Genomic DNA, 20879 nt, shown 5'->3' with positions numbered 1-20879 from the left:
GACTGAATTAGAAATGATGGTAATGATGCGCCACCGCTCACCTGGTGCAGCCTGAGCCCTGCCTTTCACGTATCGGACGCCAGCCTGAGCCCCCTGAGGATTTCACGCGTCCCCTCCCCACACCTCCCGAGGGGCTCAGGCGAGTGCCCGCAGAGCCCGCGCCTCCTGGGGTGCACGCATTCACGCACCTGCCGGTGCTCCTGGTCCGCGCTCGCTGTTAGGTAGAAAGCGGCGAGGAAGCCGTGGGCGTAGCCGAGTGTTTCACCGTCGGTGGAGGCGCTGTGACTGCAGCTCATTAGAACGATGTTAAGTTGTCTCGTTGCTGCCTTCATGGTGGCCAGGGGCTGTCAGTGTCGCCCGCGGCGCTGGGACATGCTCGCTTCAGTGCTGTTCCAGGGTGCAGGCTAATTTCTGTAATGTGCACCCGATGTGTCATTCTCTCGGTTCAAGCCCCCACGGCTCCCTGCTGCCCCCGAATGACGTCGAGCCTGTGCCCCCCCCTCTTGCACTGCCTCAGCTCTCCTTCCTGGCTTGTCCACGCAGAGCCACCCCGGGCGGCAGAGCCCTTCCCGCCACCCACCCTCCGGCCTTGCCCCTTTCCGCCGTGGAGTGAGCGGAGCGCCGCCCTCTCGGGGCTCCTCGGTTCGAGGGGGATCCTGCGCCGGCGTCCTGTCGGCAAGCTCATCGCGTGTGGGGCGATTCCTCGTTCGACGTCACGTGTGCCTTTTTGACGAGACTGAGGGGTGGTGACGGTCCTTCCATAAGGCTCAGCACATACAGAGACTCGACAGCTCTGCTGAGTAAACGCACGAGGTAGTGCCTGGCTCCAGGCCGAGATGCCCAGCGTGGCTGCTGGGGACTGAGGGGCTCTGCGGGCTCGGAAGTGGAGGCGGTGTTTTCTCAAGCGCGGCGGGGCCGGTGTCTCAAATGAAAGGGCTGCTGTGGCACCTCCTCCCCACTCACCCAGGGCCGTGATGTGGGTGCTGAACCGCATCTGCCCTGGCGTCCTGTGGGGGTGCTGTGTGTACCGGTTGGGTGCCGGCGAAGGACCCGGGGGTGCGGTGCATGGATGCTTGGATTCTGCACGGAGAAGGCCGTGACTTTTGCCATGTGTCATTGCCCAGGCCAGTGCCACAGGGGCCACGACGGAGCCCAGCAGAGCTTCTGAGTCTGTGCACGTGCGTCCCTGATGTCTGATTAAGAGGAGGACTCGGATTCACCTGGCCTGGGGTCCAGCCCGCGAGCCCGCGTGGCTGACGCTGGGCGAGAGGATGCCGCTGGCCGCAGTCCTGGAGGGTGGTTCTGCGGGGCGGGGCGGCTGGGAGTTGGAGGGCAGATCCTGTTGTTGACAGTGCACCGTGTGTGCGGTGGGGGCTGTGCTGAAGGATGACGGCTTCAGTTCAGATGTCCGTGCCGGTGCACGAGGTCCGATGCATGGAGCACGGCGGGTTGTCTCGGGTGCTTGGCGGGAGGTGCTAGCTTGTGAGCCGAAGGGCGGAGTATGTGGCTGAGTGCGTGGTGGGCGGTGTTTATGGAGGTTAGGTGCTGGCCTGGGTGCTGGAGACATAGCAATAAATACAGTAAAAGTCTCTGGTGGACCTTATATTTTAGAGGGAGCAGGGAAATAATAAACATAGAAACCAAAGAATATGTTAGAAGTCAGTAAGCGTTGTAGAGGGACGGGGTTGGGGAGAGCTGGGCCGGGGGAGGTCAGGTTAAGCAGGGTGGGTGGAAAGCACGCTGAGAAAGGGACGTGTCAGCCAGGATGGGAAGAGGGTGAGGGAGGGAGGGAGCCCTGCGTACCTCTGGGAGGTGGGACACGGCTCAGGTGGTAGCAACAGGTGCGGAGGCCTCAGGGCAGGAGCTCACCGGGCACGTTCAGGGACATCCAAGAGCCCAGGTGCCTAAGCTGAGTGTCGATAGAGACTAAAGGAGATGAGCTCAGAGCGGCCGTGGAGGGGCAGATGGTCGAGGCCACTGTGGGGTCTTTGGCTTCTACTCCAGCTAAGAGGAGTGGCCGTCGGAGGGCTGTGGCATTGGAGGGCTGTGAACAGGAAAACAGCCGGTTCTGACTTTGGGTTTTAAAGATAGCTCGGACTTTAGATGCATGGGTGAGACAGGAGGCGGCTGTGAGGCTCTTGCAATACCCCAGGCGCTTGGACAGGACAGAGCTGCTAGAGAGCCTCGGGCGTGTTCGTCTTGGCCTCCCAGCCCTGCCCAGTTCCTGGCACCCCGTAGGTACTCTGTCCTTACCCCCTGGGCCACAGGGAGTGGATGGAGAGCCTGCCGCATAGCTGCCCGCATAGCTGCCCCTCAAGTAGACCTGTGGTGGTCAAGCCTGGGTGCTGGTGGAAAGCGGACGAACTGATGCAGGGGTTGTCGGGAGAGCCTCCGGAGGTCAGAGTGCTGCCTGCAGGGTGCGGGACGGGCAGGCTGTGCAGCAGGTGGTACCTCCTCCTGCCCGAGTGATGCCCACAGAATGTGGCAGGTGCTGGGCGCCGAGGGCTGTGGCCGAGGTGTCCTAGAATCCGGCTGTGCCGCAGTCTGGGTGCGCTGAGGCCCACCGCGGGTGAGCCTGTTTTGTGGAGAACTTGTAGCGTGTGGTGCTGTGTGGCCTCACAGAATGACATGCTGGCCGACGTCGTATGTTTCCACTGACAGGCCTGAGACTGGTGGCAGTCGTCTGTTGCTGTAAGTTGCTTTAGTGAAGTCCAGTCATGTCTGCAACACCTGCTGCAGGGCTCACTGTGAGAAGAGTCGGGGCCACCTGGGGAGGGAGGGAGGAGTGGGCAGGCGACAAGGACAGCCTGCTTCCTTGCAATCCCTGGAGTCTTCGGCGCGCGGGGGGCGTGTGCAGCCCCTTCTCGAGGACACGTGGCTCCTTGTTCTGAAACACCATCAGTCTGATCCCAGTCCCCTCTGGGCGGGGCCGAGGAGCACAGGCTAGGGAGAGCTCTTGTCCCTGCATCCTGCCATCACGGTCAGCCTGGCTGTCAGGCCACACGCCCTCTGGCCCCAGCACTATAGGCTGGTCCCGTCATCACTCCTGCTCCTGAGGTCCCTCTCACCCTCACTTTATCTGAAGCCGGGAGACTCGGAGGCGCCTGAACGTGAGGAAAGCCTCGGGATCTTACACTCTGAGAGGGCAGAGCCCTGCGCCCACCCCGCCGCCTCCAGCTCTCACCTCATGTCCCTCCAGCGTGGCACTCCTGTGCACTCACGGGACGGGTTTCTGGGTGATTCTGTCCTCGAAAACGCCGTTTATGCCGCTGAGGCTGGGGCATCAAGCGCTGCTCTAATGAGCTGCCGTCTGTCCGCACGTCCTCCTGACCCGGCGCCCTGTCCACGTGTGAGCCTCTGTGTGTCTGAATGTGCTGGAGGTGCTGACACTCCCGAGCTGAACCGCAGCGTGTAACCTTGTACATTTGCTATTAAAACTCCAAATCCAAGGCTTCGGAAACGACTCTCACTTTTACATCATAGGATTGAGTGAAGGATGGGCCTGGCTCCCCCGAATGCTCAAGAGAACAATGCCTTTGGGGAAACGGATTGAAAATAATTCTCACAAGATCTGTGCTCTTCAGGCATATTGGCAGAAATACCGAGTTCTCGTCTGTGGCAGGCGCTGTTTTAAGTGCCTTCCGGTCCTACCTCGTTTCCTTCCCACGAGCCCGGCGTGAGGCAGGTGTGGTCACCACACGCGCACACGGGCCAGGAGCTGCGAGGCTGCGCTCCGCCCGCGGTCGGCCGCGGCAGGTGGCAGAGCCGGGACCTGAGCCCTGGACTCACGCTGCCGGGGGTCCTGGGAAGAGCCCCTGGAGCCCCTGTGAGGTTGTGACTGCAGGGCTGCAAGGGAGCCAGGATCACACATCTAATGGCGTCTATTATGTAACAGAAAAAGACCAAGTATTCTTACAATTCAAATGATTTTTAATTTATTTTAAAATATTGCCAACCGTGAGTAGCATATTCACACCTTTTATAATTCACTGGCAGGCTTTCAAGAGATGCAAATCTCACTCGTTCCTTAAGGCTCTGATTTTGGGGCTGAGAAAGACAGCAGGCATCGAACAACCTCTGGAACAGGGGCGCAGCCTCGAGAATGAGGCGCTCGGGGCAGGCCCATCCGTAGGGAGGGGACATCTCCCGCTCGGCGCCGTTTGTTCCTTTGGTGATCCAGAGGGTGGGGTTTGCAGAGATCTTAGTCAGGCAACAGGCTGTCTTTGCACGCTGACTAACAGATAGCCAAGAGTCTGCCCACTTCTCTCTCCATCCGTCCACTCGCCCACGAGCCCCTATTGAAACTGCCGATCAAACCCGGCTCCCTTGCCGTGGCTGGAATGGGTGGGTTTCCGGGCCTGTGAGGTTCCCGAGTCACGTGCTGGGTGCCTGACTGAACTGTCCCCTGGCTTCTTTGAATGGAAGGTCACATGCCGGGGGGAGTGTGAACCTCTCAGGGCATGTCTGGCAGTAACCGCTGAAACATCCCAGAAGCCAAGCTCGGGAAGAGCCCTGAGGAGTGGAATTCCTCCTCCCGTTCTGCGGACGAGCAGGTGGCGGCCGGGAGACGCCCGCGTGACCGGCACAGGGCAGGGAGCAGCACCAGCGAGAAAGCGGACGCTCCACGTAATGGGTGCAGGGATTCACCCATTTATCACAGTCCAGCGACCGGGCTGTCCTGCCAGATCGCTCAGTTTCACCCTGTTCTGCTGGCCCCGCTGTAGCCCGAGAGATGCTGTTGTTAGCTCCCCTGTACTCCGGAGGGACCGGCTCAGAGAGTGAAGTAACTCGCCCCCGGTCACAGCCAGTCCGAGTGCCAGTTTCATTTAAACTCCCACGTCCTTACCTGCGAAGCCCCCTTTCTTGGCCTCTGCAATGTTTCCTCCCACGTCCCCCGAGCTCAGCTGCCCAGACCGGAGTCTGAACTTTCCTGGACCACGGGGCTCGTCGAGGGAATAGTCCTGAAGTCAGCTTCTCGGATTCGCTGTCAGCCCTGCCCGGGGTCATTCTTACCACAATGCCCCAGAAAGCTGTTGGCCAGACATGGGGGAACTTGAGGGGTGAGCGGATGGAACCGGGGAGACCGGGTCAGGTGGAATGTGATGGAGGGAGAGTCCAGTGAAACCGGGGTTCAGACACCAGCTCCGCTGTTCAGCAGCTGAGTAAAGGCGGGCGGGTAATGTGACCTCTGAGCGCCCACAAACACAGGCTTTCCGGTCATGGGTCCCGTCCCCTGGGTCTCCGCCGAGAGCCCGTCTCCTAAGTCATGGGAGAAATTAAGACCAGTGGGTGCCCACGGGTGGTGGCTGCCGGCCTGCTGCACCGCCCCTCGGTGCACCCCTCATGTTCGCCTTCCCCGCCCACCTCCTGAGCCTCCAGCCGCCCGCCTCCTCTGCCTCGTCTGTGCCGCAGCTTCTCTCTCCCTCAACCAGAGCTCCTGAGGTTGCAAATAGAAACCTGATTCAAACTGACATCTAAACAACAAGCACATTTAAAAAGTGTTCAGTTACGGCCAGATTCGGGGTCTCTGTACCCCTTGGGTTGCTTCCTCTGTGTTGACCTTGTTCCTCCTCAGAAGGTTTGAAGGACACGGAGCAGCTCCACACTCATCCCGTCCTCTTAGCAGCTCTGCCCAAAGGAGCTTCCTTTCCCTAAAACCCCAGCAGCCTGGAACTCAGTCCCCCTGGACGACGCTGGGCAGATGGCACCTCTAAAGCACAGTGCGGGGGTGGAGGTGCCCACTGGCCAGGCCGGGTCACCTGCCAAAGGACCGGTCTACCCGTCGGGACCAGACGTGTTGAGAGGAGGAGTGGGTCCCGGGTCCTCCAGGAAACGTAAAGGCGCGATTGCCAGACAAGGGGGACGCCTGCTGCGTAGGCCAGACCGGCAGAGTCCCCCCGCCTTCCTGGTCTCCCTCCGCAACACGCTCACCCGCTGCACCTTTCTCCTCTTAAAACCCCTTCCCTGGGCCCAGGCCCCTCCTTCCTGCCACTGGGCTACTGCCCCGTCTTGTGCACACTTTTGAAAGAGTGGCGAGTCCTTGCTGCCCCCGCTTACTCATGACCCATTCTTTCCTTGCTCGGCGCCGCCGGCGTCTCCGCCCACCAGCATTGGAAGTTCTCTCCTTGAGTCAGCAATGACCTCTAAGTGCCCGTCTCGCGTAGACGTGTCCTGTCTTTCTTGATCTCACTATTTTATTGGGTACTCTGATTTTCCTCTCATTAAAAAAAACCAAAAGAGTCAAACATCCACGGAGCGTCAGAAGCGATGCAGAGGAGTTAAGTGCCTCCCCACCGGGCCCCTAGCTCGGTTCCTGGGGTCTCCTTCCCGGGCCACCCCCTGCGCCCGGCCCTGCTGTGACCTGGAGCGGCTGTGCCCGCGCAGAGGCCCCGCCTCGCGCGCCTGGGTTCGCAGGCGTGCACAGCCCCTGCTCGCTCCCCGCCTGCCGCCTGTTTTTATTAGCACTTGGAAGTCGTCTTCATTGGCTCGGTAGCCCCGTCTCCTCACGTGTGAGTATGTCTGTAGGGCATAAATGCGGGCTCCTTCCTCCTTCCACGCCCCCTACGGCCCCGGCCTCGCGCATTTCCCTTTTCCCTCCATAGCCAGTCCTGGTAGAAATACTGGCTCCACGGAGACTTCCGATGTCAGTAGAATTTGGAGGGAGAGATGCCCAGGACCCAGGAAGGGAGAGAAAAAAGCTTTTTTCTCGTTTATTTACAAGTGCAGTTTCTTAGAAACACCCAACGAGGGTGTGACAAACCGGGACTGCCAGGTGGCACGTGAGTCTGACGGAAATGGCTTTCCAGGGAGCGGAAAGGGCCCCTCTGCCCTGGACACACGTCTTCCCCTCACTGCACTAGGGGAGCCCCGGCCCGGCTTCACCTCACAGGGCCTTCACGCACCCACCAGCCTTGGCAGAAAGGATTTTGTGTTTTTTTTAATTTTTTTAATCTTCAGCCAAGGCTACATTTTTATTGACTTGGGAGAGAGAGAGACAGACACCGATGTGAGAGAGAAACATCCGCCCGCTGCCTCCGGTACTCCCTCCGGCCTGGATCGAACCCCGGCCTGGGTGTGCGCCCTGACGGGGAACTGAACCCGCCACCCCGGGGCTCCAGCCAGCTGAGCCACCCAGCCAGGGCTGTTGTGTGTTCTGAGGGCCTGGACTTCACGGTAATACCCTGGGATGTTACCTTGTCGGATGTTTATGTGCACGTCGGGTCGTCCTCACTGCGCACCGCGGAGTCGGTCCCTTTGCCACGACAGGAAACGTGGCTTAGGGGGCTTAGCTGACTTGATTAAGGCAGGTAGCCGGGACTGATGGGGCCAAGACTGGTACCCAAGTCAACTTAGCTTTCAGTCCATGCCACGCGATTAGATGTAATTCACAAGGCAGCGCGACGCGGTCTGTGGAATCAGCCCGGACTCCGAGTCTTGGCTCTTCCCCGTGGGACCCTGACCGTGGTTAACTTTTCAAATGACCCGTTCGGTGGGCGTCATTTTTGCTCGGCCCGCCTCAGAGACCTGGGAGAGTCAGCGCCAGGGCATCACAGGCAGGTAAAGGTAAGTACTGGCTGTGAGCTAGTGTATTTGGAGCCAGCGAGGTGGGTTTCGGAGGAATGGTGAAGAGGTAAGGAAGAGATGATACTTTGCTGACATGAGAAATGGTTAGTTTCATCTGGGTTTTTAAGCAGGGTGAGCAGTAAAGGTGACAAGCACCCGCCCACCTGCTCGCCCAGCCGTCCCGACCAGACCCACGTTCGCATCGTGAGGATGTCAGCTGTCGGAACCACAGGGCTGTGGCGGTCATTTTTCTGGTGCTTTGGGCAGCTCCCCGTTTGGGCAATAAATGCAGAATGCTGACCGAAGGGCCCCGGTCAGTTGTCAGATCTGGGTCAGGTCATAGCTCTCTAAACCCGTTCCTCCACCGCAGTCCCCCGGGACCGTTGGGTGCTCGCGTGCGATGACGCCTGTGAGGCACGTTACGCAGTGTCCGGCTGGTGGTCAGCACCCGGTACCGTCCGACAGTCCTGGCCGCCAGCCGCGTGCAGGGCCTGAAGCAGGGCTGGACGCCACGGTGGGCGGAGCAGAGGGCTTCAGGCCTGCGGAGCTCGCCGTCTAGGTGGGAGCGGAGATGACAGACAGGTGAGCAGAGAAGAAGCTTGTGCTTCGAGGCCGGCGTGCTTGGATGTTGTTTCCTGTGACGGAGATGGACAGGATGTGCCGACGGACAACAGCGGGGAGAATGGGCATCTGCCCCTTGGGGGTGATCAGAACAGCCGCTGAGGGGGTGGCATTTAGACTGAGAGCCGGAGGGAAACAAACATTGCGTGTTATTTTTAAATGAAAAATTAAAGAAATAAATGAAACCTGCTATCAAGCACAAGGGACCCCCTCTTGCCTCCTCCTGAGTGGACACGGGATCAGTGCCCCCACCTGGAGAGACCTTCGTTCTTCCCGACCAGGGGCTTGCCTCTCTCTGCTCTTGGCCAAGGCCAGACCACACCGAGCACCGCCTGACTGCTCCGTAGAAAAGCCCTGGTCCGTGAACGGCTTTTGAGAATGAACAGACGCGAGTGCAGCTCTGTGCTCCGCCGGCCGCTTCTCGCCGGACGAGTTCCTCCGCCGCTTGCCCGCTGCGGAGAGCTGCTGCCAGGCATGCGCAGGGCCCTGGCGCTACCGGGTGGGCACATAGGAAAAGGAGAGACTTGTGGCATGGCCATCGTTCCATGTGACCTTCTAGTTTCAGTTCCTGTCTTGCTGGAGGCGGGCGGGAAGCCGCCTGTGCCCTTAGCCTCACGTTATCAAAGCCGGTTGGGCAGCGAACAGCGTGGGACAGGCCTTTACTCTTCCTCAGCACCTCGGCCAGTCCCGGCCCTCTTCTCACCTCCATTTCTCCCCTGGGCTCTTTCCTTCCCTCCTTCAAAGAAGCAGGGTCCTTCCTTCTGATCCCACTCAGCGTAGACGCCGCCTCCTCCAGGAAGTCCCCCTGGCCCTCCTTAGCGTCCTTGCCCCCGTGCAGCGGCTGGGTGTGCATCTGCCTCCTCCGCTAGACCGTAAGCTCCGTGATGACAAGGACAGGGACCCCTTACACGTTGCTGCACTTCTGGCGCTCGGTGCACCGCCGGGCAGGAGATCACAGAACCTCAGGGTCAGCCTTCATCACCGTCCCCGGGGCCCCAAGTGCACATGAGGGCAACCACTTGGGAGACCTTAGTGTTTTTAACTGAGACAAAGCCTGTTAGCAGCATCAGGCAGACCTTAACCATTTGGCTAAATACCCCCATTCTCTTTATTTCTGTTTCCCCTCGCTCTTCCACGGCACTAGCTCCTTCATTTAAAATAGCTTTTCTCTTATTACAAAAAAAAATCAAAAAAACCCCAACTGATTGTTATTTAAATTTGAAAAACACAGTCAAGCATAAAAGATAAAGCAGAAGATGAAACCATCTGGGCGTCTCCCGGTCTCCGTGAGCGTGTGCACAACACGCATGCAGACGTGGCGCTCACGCCTGTGTCCGCCCCTTACAGAATGGGGACGGAGCGTGTGCACTTGGCAGTCGTGGGATGACGCCTTTCAATCTTCCACGTCTTCTAACGTTTAAAAGTGTTTTGCGCGGTAATACATCAAATAGACACATCATTTATTTAACTCTTTTCCCTATCGGTTTATAGTTGATTTAAATTCTTTTCCCTTCTAACAACTCTTTGGTGACCATCCTGTGTCTTGATGGATAAACCCGGGAGTCCCGAGGAGGTCCAGGAAAGGCCCCTGGAGGAAGCACCGTCTGCTGGAGACAGGGAGGGTGCCTAGGAGACGGCCAGCGCTCCTGGCCCAAGGGACAGCCCGGGCAGAGGCCTGGGGAGAGGGCCCCCAGGGCCCCTAGGAACTGGGAGTTCATCGCGGCTGGAGGAGGGCGTGTGAGGGCGGGAGGTGGGCGGGGGTTGGGCACGGAGGGGCTCGGCCCCAGATGACCGGGGTAGGTCCTGAACAGTCTGCCAGCCATGCTGCGCGGCACGGGCCTTGGGCGATGGGGAGCCGTTGCTGACCAGAGAAGTGACGTGTCTGGGCTGGAGCCTGAAAGATCCCGTGGCTGCTGTGCCTGCGCCAGCTCCGCATTTGACAGCTGGACTCGGAGCTGTTATTAACACAAGGAAACAAACTAGGAAGACTCGAAGAAGAAAAATTAGCTCACATGTAACAGCTCGCAGACACGTTTCGAACTGTCTGGGTCCTTGAAGCCAGGGGCACAGTGCAGCAATCCTCCCGTCCCGCCCCGCCTGGAGGAGGCGCCCGCCGTCGGGTTAAGCAGCCCAGCTGGTTTGGCCCCGGCCCTCAGGAGCCCAGCGCGATCCGGGTGATCCGGAGGCTGGGTTTTCTTTGAGTAGCTCGGAGAGGGTGCAGTACCCGCCCGACGCGGGAAGCAGGTGGGTGGTCAGACCCGGCCACCGGCCGCCCGCGCTCCCAGGACGCGCAGGCGAGGAGCTGAGGCCCAGCCTCCGAGGGCTGGCGCCGCGTCGGGAGCGCTCCTGCAGCCGACGGGCAGCCCCGGCGCCCTTTGGAAAACACGCAACACGCGGGAGGCTGTGAGTTGTCTGAGCCGGGACAGCACGCTGCCCGGGGGCGGCCCAGCGTGCCCCTGCCCCCTCCGCCGGCTGAGAAGGTGTTGTTCTGAGGTGGGGCCGACGCTGTTTTCTGTTTCCCATTACAGCCTCTGGGGAGGCCCCGCAGAGCAGCCGCCTTCTGCTGTCGATGGGAAATTGATGGGTTTTTAAGAAAAATGGCCCCTGGAGACTCTGTCTCGGTTAACGTGCTCCCTAGACTGGCTGGTCGGGTCCCAACACCCAGGCCAGAGAGAACCGCCTGCAGGCCTGCCTGCGCGTACTTGCCGTCGGCCCCGCGTCCTGCCTCGGCGTCTCCGCCCCTCCGCCCCACCCCTTCCCAGCCTCTCGTCTCTCCTGTGGACCGGGGCAGCTCCTTCTGCCTCCCGGAGCCCCTGCCGTCGGTGTGGCTCCCTCTCCGCTGCAGTCCCCTCGCGGCCGCCGGGGCTCCCACCCGGTCCGTCACTTCTCCACTGGACTCTCAGACGTCACCGTAAATGAAACCGATGCTCAGCCCCCCCCAATACGCTCCAGCCCTCCTGTGCCCCACTCACCAAGTAGCTCAGGCCAAAAGCCTTGGGGCCACTGACCGGTCCTCCTTCCTCTCACACCCCGCATTCCACCCGTCAGCAGACCTCGTGAACGCCCGATTCCCAGTGCATCCCCCACCCCACCGCCCCCTTCCCCAGCCACCCGCATCTCCTGCTGCATTGTTGCAGCACCGCCCTCGACCGCCTGGCCACCCCACCCATCGGTCTGCTCTGTGCCCAGCCCCCGTGGGCCTGCTGAAGCATGAGTCAGTACGTGCCACGCAGCGCTCAGATTCTCTAGCAGCGTGAAAACCCTGTCCTCACGTGGCCAGCAGGGCCCGTGACGCCCTCTCCGACCCCGCTCTGCCTGGGCCACTGTCTGGCCACGCTGGCCGCGTTGCGGTGTGGTGACTTCGCCATGTGAACTCCTGCCTCAGGGCCTTTGCACCTGCAGTTCCTTCTGCCTGGGATGCTTTCCTCCAGACGTGCAGGTGCCCCCCGCCTCCCGGGGGCTCGCGCAGCTCACGTCCTCGAGCTGACTGCTGTGTGAAAATGGCATTGTCTTCGCTCCTAGGCCCAGCTTGATTTTCTGTGTCACCTCTTTCCAGCATTGGAACATATATTTACATTCACAGTTACATTTTTACTTGGTTTTGGTGCCTTTTCCCCCAGTAGAATGTAAGATCCACAAGGCATGGGTTTTGTATAATTTACTGTCGGCACACAGTAGGTAATAAACATTTCCTGAGTGAGAAAATGAATAAAGAAAGCGCCTGGACAGCAGTCCCGCCCACCCGGCGCCCACCTGAGGGCGTCCTCTTGTGGGCGTCTCCCCCACTGGCCAGCAGACCGTCTGTTACGCTCCAAGTCTTGGTCGTGTGGCTGGGGCAGGGGTCACTCATTTTCTGAGACCTGAAGCCAAGATATGAAAAGCTGAAACAATTTAGCTTGAAATAGCAAATACATTTCTCTACGTCTGACACAAGCCTTTTAAAAATGCAAGGCTGTTTCCTCAGTATTAAAAACCTAAGCATCCTGAACGCCCCGGTGTAGGAAGCATGTGCCGTCGAGGGATTTGTGGTGGGGACAAGAAAACGGGGACTCGGGGAGGCTCGTGGCTGGGATGCGTCGAGCACGCCCCTGGGTACCCGGCACTGTACGAGGCACGGGCGTTGTCTCCCGCGGTCCTCACACCCCCGTGAGAGAATGAGAGTTGTCCTGGTCCACAAAAGAGACTCTAAAGAACGTACCTGGAGTCTCACGGCCAGCGGCACCGATGCTCGGATTCGAACCCGTGTCTGCACGGGCTTCCTCTTCCCAAACCCGGCCGGGGCCGAGGCCGCCTGAGAGCGGTCCCCTGCGCACGCACCCCGGGCCTCTGCCCCCGGGACTCAGAGCTTGCAAGGGGGGCTGGCTCTCCCTCGCTTCCTCGGCTTCCCCCCTTTGCCAGCCCAGTGGGCTGCGGCTGGCGCCCTCTCGGCGGCTCCTCCCTGTTGCCAGCGCAGGGCCGTTCCGGGGCCTCCCCCTGCCTCTTGGAGAGACTTCTGCGGCCGCAGTGCCCTTTCTTCATTCCTCTCGGTCCCCAGCTTGTCCGATGTTCTCCTGGTCCCGCTCTTACCCTCTAAGTTTCGGGCAGTTCTTCCCCTGGACCCACGCGAGCCAGACACCTCCCCGGCAGGGCGGTTACGTGGATTAAAAGGTACCGTGTGCGAAACACCCAGCGGGCGCCAGGTGTCGGCGGCCTGGCAACTGCTCAGGGTTTTGATTCCTGTTATTACTGCCTCTCTCGCCCCCTCCATATTTCGTCTTCTATATTTTCTCCCGACCGCTCTCCTGAGGTCCGGAGCCTGTGCTTCTCACTCCCTCAGGTCGTCCCCTAGAATCTCACCGGTGCCCACGGGCAGCTGGTCCCAAACACGTCGCCCTCCTTCTGAACGTCCCCACTTCCTGTGTCTCATTCAAGCAGAGACCTCAGCGCCCCCCCCCCCGCCTCCCTGCCCCCCCTTCAGTAACTCACCCACCTGCCAGCCGTCCCTGGGAGCTCGGGCTCCGGCGCCCGGCAGGCCTGGCCCACGCCGGGCTCTGCTCGTTAGCTGCGTGGCCTTGAGCAGACGACCGACTTCTGGCCTCAGTTTCCTCATCTGTCCCGTAGGATGACAGTAAACCCTCTCGTGGGGTCGTTGGGGGAATAACTAGGACAGTGCGTGTGAAGAGAGCCCGGGGCCCCTGGCGTGGTCCGTGTTAGCTGTCGGCTGCCTCCCGCAGGCCCGGGGCTGCAGACGGGCTTTGCTGCTGGAGAGCAGCGGGCATCTGACTTGGTGACTTGTCCGTCTCGTGAGGTGGGAACCAGCACGTGCCCGTGTGTGTGCTCACGCTCGAGTGTACACATGGCACATGCACACACGCGTGTCGTAACTGCCTCGGACCGGGACCTTTTCACGTACAAGGACCCCGGGGCGGGGAGAAACGGGGAGAGCTCTGGTTTGTGTGCCATCCAGGACCTTCCTCCCCGTGTGGAGAGAGTGGGGGTTCGCCTCCCGCACCTCGTAATCGGAGGCCAGCACCTCGCCCAGCCGCGCAGGCCCGGGGGCCCAGGCGTTGTAGGCACCACGCCCAGCGCTTGGGATCTTTCTCCAGGGACTGCAGTTGGCAAACCCGTATCCGCTGAGCTAGCAAGCGCCAGTCGTTCCTGATGGGGAGCCATGGGCAGCACTTTGAGGGACTCGTTATTTGCTAAACAGTGAATCTCCCAGGTGCGGTAAGCGGGTCATTACTTTGCATCGTTTGCTACATGAAACATCTCCGGCGCCGTAGCTCACCTCTTCCGGCAGAGGGCCTGGCCGAGTCGGGGCTGGGCACGTGCCACGTGCCACCCGCCCACCATCTCACGCTTCTGCCCACAGCTCCTGACTGCCCGGGACCCCGGGCAGCTCACGAGCTACAGAAACTGAAGGTCGGGAGCCCGAGGGCATTACCAGAGGTCAGGAGAACTTGGCATTTGACGTTGCTCTCATTTCCGGTCACTGAAGCAGCCGCTCTGAGGCGGCGAAAGGGAAGGGATGGAGGAAACCACACCCAGCTCTGTTTTTCCTGTTTTGTTTTGTTTCCACCCACCTCAAGTTCTTTTCTCCCCTCTCATAGTGTGGGCGAAATGCTGAAAACTTCGACCGGTTTTTCACCCGCCATCCACCAGTCCTAACACCTCCCGACCAGGAAGTCATCAGGAATATTGACCAGTCAGAATTCGAAGGATTTTCCTTTGTTAACTCTGAATTTTTAAAACCTGAAGTCAAGAGCTAAGTAGCTGTGTAGACCTCCGTCCTTCGTTTCTGTCATTCCAGCTCGACGGCTATTGTGGTGACATTTTTTTATTTTTCATTGCAAAGTTGCATCCATGTTTATTTGCTGATGAGACTAGAGTGACCATGTTCCAGGCCCCAAATGTCCTCGGTAGTTTGGAGCATCTCCCCGAGACGGGGTTATGCAGGTGCCGCTCGTAACACACGTGATCCACGTCCTCTCACGACTTACTTTCTCTGCCATGTCCGTTAAGTTGATCCGTGGGGACAGAAAATGCCTGCTTTTCCTTTTTCCCCGCATGGCCATTTTTATACATCTCCCACTCCCGCCATCCAATCCAGACCCTGTGCCAGGGAGCGGGGAATTGGATGCTGGCGGTGCCCCTGGACTCCCACCCCGGAGCGTGGCTGGCACCCAGTGTGTGGCTGCTTTGACCGAGAGGGAGCCCTCCGTTCTGCCTGGCCTGGAGGCACCGTGAACTTTGAAAAGAAAGTGCTAAAAATAAAATTTTATTTGTTTTTTTTTTAATTCAAAGTTAAGAAGATTATCTGAGCCCTTTCAAAATTCCAAAACTGCACTTTTACGTAGTTTCAACCTAAAAGCACCTCGAGGGGTCAAAAGGCAACCAGCTTGGGTGCTGCCTCACAGCCGCGATCTTTGGTCCCCTGCATCCCGGCCACCTTCACCCCCAAACTACTTGGGGAGGGCATTTGGCACCACTTCCTGGAGAGACATGGTCACTCTAGCAAGGTCCCAAAGGACCTTGATTTTACATTCCATTTCAAACTTTATTTGCTTTGGGATTTTATTTCTGTTGTTGTTCAAATGCAAAAAAAAACAAAAAAAAACAAAAAAAATACTCACTTTGTTACTACATGCTTTGAAATATGTGTCCACGTGTCCTAACCACAGTGACTGACTGATTTTCCAAGCGGACTGCTCTGGGGCCTGGCGCCGGCTGCGCCCGGGCCTGGCTGGCTGTGCGGGTTTTTGGGAAGCGACTCAGGCGTCTGAGGATGACACTGTTTCTCCAGACAGACAGTTGTGCTCTGCTCTCTGATGTTGTTTTGCAAGATGTTTGTGGAAATGTTCATTTGTATCCGGATGTGTTACGTGCCATTTTTTTTCTAGCATCGAGATACGATAGTAAAAACAGGAGGAGAGGAAACACTGTTTCAAGGAAATGGCTCTCTGAGAAACGTGGTCCAGACCGCAGGGCGCCCCCGAGGCTTTGGGGCAGAAGGAGCTGCACCCGGAGCTTAATCTCAGCCCGCGTTCAGCCCGCCAGAGAGGCGAGGCTGAGGACTGATCGAGGACTCCCGGGGGCCTGTACGGGGCCGGGCGGGCTGGCCAGGGGCCCCCAGTGATATCAGAGCCACAGCCCACACTGGGCGCCAGCTACGGGCGTGGCCGGGGCTCTTGACTGTCTCATCAAAATCACTACTCCTCCAGCTTGGCTTAAATGTCCTTTGTAGCGAGCAGCTTTGTGAGGTCCCAGAGGCCTAAGGATAGCCCTTGGGTAGCGAGCAGCTTGGTGAGGTCCCAGAGGCCTAAGGACAGCCCTTGGGTGGGAGAAACCCCGTTTTTTTGTAAACAGGTGAGGACGGCAGTGGTCCCCCATCCTTGTCTCCTGCCTGCGCCATTCTCGGGCCTAAGGAGAATCCTCAGCACAAGCTCGGTGATTTCCGGAAGCTCTGGGGCTTCCGAGAGGCCACCCGGGACCTGGAAAGCTTGGCGGTGCCCCTGAAGCCGGGACTTCTCATCTTAGGAGAACCACGCTTTGGGTCCTTGCCACTCATCCTTCATGCCCTCGCGGCTGCTTGCCGCCAGCTTTGAGACCACCCCTGCTGCTGCCCTGTGGCAGTGACCCAGGCCCTGGGGAGAGCAAACGGGTCCCAGACGGATGGCTTAGGAGGTTGGCGAAGGAGGAACACTGGGGCAGAACCCCTCGCTTAGTGCTGGGGAGACTGGCGCCTGCAGGGAGGAAGTGACTTGCCCACGGTCAGCCAGTGGGGATGCAGCCGGGCTCCTGCCACTCAGCACAAGACCCTTTCTGCTCTAAACTGGCATCTGAGCAGTGCCCACCAACAGGCAGCTTAGCTGAGGTCCTTCGGATGGCTGTTGGGTTACCAGGCCTTTCGCTGGATGTGTTCTCAGGAAGGAAGAAACCATGGGGAACATTGGGCGGCTGACAAGTGATCCGAGAGAAGGTTAGAGACCAACGTCACTAGCTAGAGAGGTAGGGAGGCAGATGATAGAGATAGATAGATGATAGATAGATGATAGATAGATAGATAGATAGATAGATAGATAGATAGATAGATAGATAGATAGATAGATAGTTGATAGATGATAGATGATAGATGATAGATAGACAGACAGGAAGAACATACTGTGTATATACACTGTGCTCTACATTTCCCAAATTGCTGCCATTATTTCCAAAAGTTCGATAGTTTGCAGAAATACGGACTCAAGCCCAAGGTTCTGTTGGCCTAACCCCTCGCCGAGCCGGGCAGGGGGCTGTGGAGGGCAGGGCCATGGTCAAAGCCCGCGGTGCCCCTTCCTGTCAACACCTCGCGCAGAGGAGACGGAAGCCGAGCTTTCCACGTATGTCATCTCTGGGGGATACTGTGCACGTTTGTCCAGGAAGAAAGAGGTTCGTTCATTTTTCCCACCGTGCGTGTCTCCTGCCCCCCACTCCTCACCCAGCTGTCATTTACTGAGCCCGGCTGGGAGCCAGGCCTACGCGGGGTGCCAGGGGCACAGCATCGCGATGCCATCCAGGAGGGCGGCCTTGGCACAAGTGACTGAGAGCATGCTGTGATCGAAACATGACTAGTCTCCGGCTCAGCGGGGTAGGCCTCTCGCAAGAAAGGAAAAGTCCTCAGCGTCGCCGGGCTCGGCTCTCCGTAGACCGCAGCCTGAGCTGGAGGAGCGGGGTTTCTGGGACAGCCCCGCGGCGCGCTGGGCAGGGCCGGGGCAGGGCGGCAGCTGGGCGGGTTTCCTTCCGCAAGGCCAGTGGCACTGTCTCCGTGCTGACACCGGACACGGAGTCCCCGGGGCTTGAGCAGAGACAGGCACCGTGTGGACAGGGCCGGGCGTACAGCTCGTTCTGAGTCCGAGTCTCACCTCCGGGGACTCACTGAGTCCCTTCCTGCCCCGGGGGACACTCTCCTTCCCGCACGATGCCCCTGGCTTCACACGGCCCGGTGCCTCCAGGTGACAGCCGGAGATTTTCCAAAAGAACTAAAATTAGGGGAGAATGCAAAACCAAGTAAGAAAATCCAAAGAAACCTAAACATTCGAGCCATGGCGAATTGTCTGCCAGGGTCCAAGACCTTCCCTCATTTCTGAGACCTGCCCCCTCCTAAGAGAGGGTGGCACCGTGATCGCAGTGCCCTTCCTGGGAAACTAAAGCGGGCCAGTGGAATCAGTGGCCCTCCTTGATGAGCGAGACTGTCCTCGTGTGGCTTCCAAAACTGTCAACTCAGAGAGGAGTCATCCCGACAGAGATGCCCTTTCTCTTCCAGTTTCTAGGGTAAAATTCAGGGCACTGTCTGAGGGGATCTGCCCATGGGACAAAGTCCTGTTTGGACCATGTGGCTGTCTGAAGCGTGGGTCATCACCAGCACAGGAGGGGAAGGGCTTTCAAAGCCGGGTGCTGGGAGCCCGGAGGCAGGGAAGGGCACCTGGGGCCAGTGGTACCGGGGGGACCTGCAAGGAGGCAGCCGCCTGCCTTCTAGCCCGAGAGATGCGGGACCCACACATGCCCACAGAACTCAGACCTCGGAGGCGCCTGATACAGGTCAGTCCACCCTGGGGCTCAGAAAGGACAGTGGCCCCGGTGAGAGACCCAGGCCAGTGGCCACAAGGCCCAGTGTGTCGCTATAAAGCCAAGTCCCCGGCTCGGGAGCAGCTGTCGGCAGGGAGAAGTGGAGAGCTCATCCCTAGGTCCTCGCGCACTGATGCGCTCACCCAACAGCCGCTCAGCGGCCGGGTGGCCCCTTGCTGCGTGCCGGGCGGGGCTCCCCACCCGGAGCGCAGCGGCGAAGCGCAGGGCCCTGCCCTCCCGCAGACAGGCCCTGCAACAGCAGCCGGGCCCCGAAGGTCACTAGGGGTGCTCGGCTTGGCGGCGGGGTCCAGAGAGGCAAGCACCGGCAGCACTAAAGGGAGAGGTGCCTTGGGCGATCCCCTGGGCACACGCGCAGCACAGGCAGTGCCTGGCCAGCGCAGGGCAAGGCCGAGCGGGGGAGCGGAGTGTGGGAGCAGACGCCCGCCGTGGGCACAGCTCCGTGGGCAGCCCGGCCACGCCCCCCGCTACACTCACTGCCGTGCACCCCGATGCCCCGCTCCCCCCTCCCCCCACGTGCACACGAGGAAGCAGAGAGCTCCGCGGGACGGTTTATCCATCTCCGGGGCCGGCCGGGAAGAAGGGATTTTTGTGAGAGGGTCTTTTGCAACAGGGAGTGAGCCCAGTGATGAGAAACGCTTATCAGCCAGTGAGCCTAAAACCTGGGTGGTGGCGAGGCAGCCGGTCCTCCCTGACCCGCCCCCTTCACAGTCGGGCTTCGGGCAGGCGGCCTGCCCAGCACCAGCGAGTCCCAGGCGTCAGCCTTGGTTGTCCTCGGGCTTGTTCCCCACTCAGGGGCTGAGATGAGACGTATCGCGAGCAGTGTGGTCAGATAAAAGCCATCAACCCACTGTGGGATCGTGGGCAAGTCACTGCGCCTTCCCAGCCTGTTTTCTCACCCGGGTCGGGGTTGAGGACCCCGCTCTCCCTGCCCCGCGGGTCGTGAGGACGGGAGGAGTTTTTACCAGCCCGCACTCTTTCCTGGTAAAACCTGCTGCTCCCCACCGCCAACAGATGCCAGCTTCCCTAGGAAACAGAACTGTGTTTGCTTGTTTTAAGGCTGCCCCTAGGTACTTGCTACAGTCAGCCTCGGGGAGGCCCCCTGGCTGTGAGGCCTGCGGTCCAGTCTGGGTGGCTTCGAGCTTCCCTTGAAGGCCTGGGGCGCCCCAGGCGCGTGGGGTGCACCTGGTCAGCGCCTTTCATTAAGCAGCGACCTCATTTCCCCACAGGCCGCTCTGCCGTGGGGGCGCTGAGCAGGCGTGCAGCTGTTCTCCTTAAATCGGGGGTCATCCTAGCCCAGGGGCCGCTCCGGGTGGTTTGCCCCGGGACACCCTGCCCAGTGGCTGACCGTGACGTTACGCAGGGTGGGAAGTAGCTCCCGGCTCAGAAAGAAAACAGAGCCCCCTCCACGCTTGATGAGAGTCCTGAAAGAAAGTCAGTGTCTCGTTTCCTTTCTTAGAAAACGTCCACCACACTTTCTCTCCCGAAGCCAACATAGGACGTGAAGTGAAAGCCGGGGCCGCACGGGCCCTGCAGCTGCTGCACCGCCAGCGGGCCCTCCGCGGCCGTGAGTCCGTGGGCTCCCGGCCCCGGCTCGGCGCGGTCACGCCTCCTCCTGTGCTGTGTTAACGTGTGTGCTTTCCGTTTGGCAGAGAGACAAGCGGGACACCTCCAACTTCGACAAAGAGTTCACCAGACAGCCTGTGGAGCTCACGCCCACTGACAAACTCTTCATCATGAACTTGGACCAAAATGAATTTGCTGGCTTCTCCTACACTAACCCAGAGTTTGTCATTAACGTGTAGTGACTGCGCCCCGTGGCCGCGCCCGGGCTTCAGGCCCCTGTGTCCCTCCCAGTCTTCCAGGGTCCGTGGTGCGCGGGGAGCTTGTCCGAGAGGCCCCTTTGTATGTGTAGCCTGCTAGTTTGTTTTCTACATTTGAAAATGTTTAGTTTAGAGTAAGCGCTTTACCCAAGTGTAAAGGAACCATTTTCCAAACTTCCAGAAACTCATCCGATGGTCAGACGATGTCAAATCTACTGTCTGATACCAAAATGCTTCGGTATTTGTAATTTTTAAAGTCAGAAGCTGATGTTCCTGGTAAAAGTTTTTACGGTTATTCTACAATATCTTCTTTGAATGCTGAGCATGACTGGTGTTTCTAAAAATTGTGAGTAAGCTTTGCAGTTACTGTGAACTATTGTCTCTTGGAGGAAATTTTTTGTTTAAGAATTGATATGATTAAACTGAGTTAATATATGAAAACTCTCTTGTTCACGTGTCTGCTTTTAAATAGACTCCGGTACAGAGGCTACAAACTGGACAGCCGTAGGCTGATGTGGCCAGGAGATGAGCTTTGTTTCACATGCACAAAATTTGTTTAATTGACATCACTGTCACCACTTTTAAAAAAATTGGATCTTTTATTTAAAGTTCTGGGGTTTCAGATTCACTTTAAGAAAAATCTGAAGACTGGGCCTTGGTTCCCACGTGGAAATAATTTGACAGAACTGCATCATGGCTGTCTCTCTTGTTGTTAATCTGCACATGAGGATCTTTTTTCTGTTGCTTTTTAGAGAGAGCGGAAGGGAGGGA

The 20879-nt window shown here is 58.9% G+C and overlaps 1 protein-coding gene across 2 annotated transcripts in view; it reads left to right on the top strand.

Moving 5' to 3' along the window:
- PRKCB (protein kinase C beta) overlaps positions 1 to 20545 on the top strand; it is a 274237-nt gene extending 253692 nt beyond the window's left edge. The window contains exon 17 of one of the 2 annotated variants that reach the window (XM_081132525.1): positions 19938 to 20545. In XM_081132525.1, coding sequence (XP_080988651.1) covers positions 19938 to 20090 — 153 coding nt within the window. In that variant the 3' untranslated portion in view covers positions 20091 to 20545. Of the gene's footprint in view, positions 1 to 14273; positions 15529 to 19937 lie in introns of those variants that run through there. The other variant, XM_081132524.1, reaches the window with a different exon arrangement.
- Positions 20546 to 20879: the final 334 nt, after the last annotated feature.

Source organism: Miniopterus schreibersii (assembly GCF_964146895.1).
Source record: "Miniopterus schreibersii genome assembly, chromosome: 3".
In the NCBI taxonomy this organism is placed as follows: Eukaryota; Metazoa; Chordata; class Mammalia; order Chiroptera; family Miniopteridae; genus Miniopterus; species Miniopterus schreibersii.
Note: the sequence above shows the minus strand (reverse complement) of the source record. Positions and strands in the feature narration are given on the sequence as shown.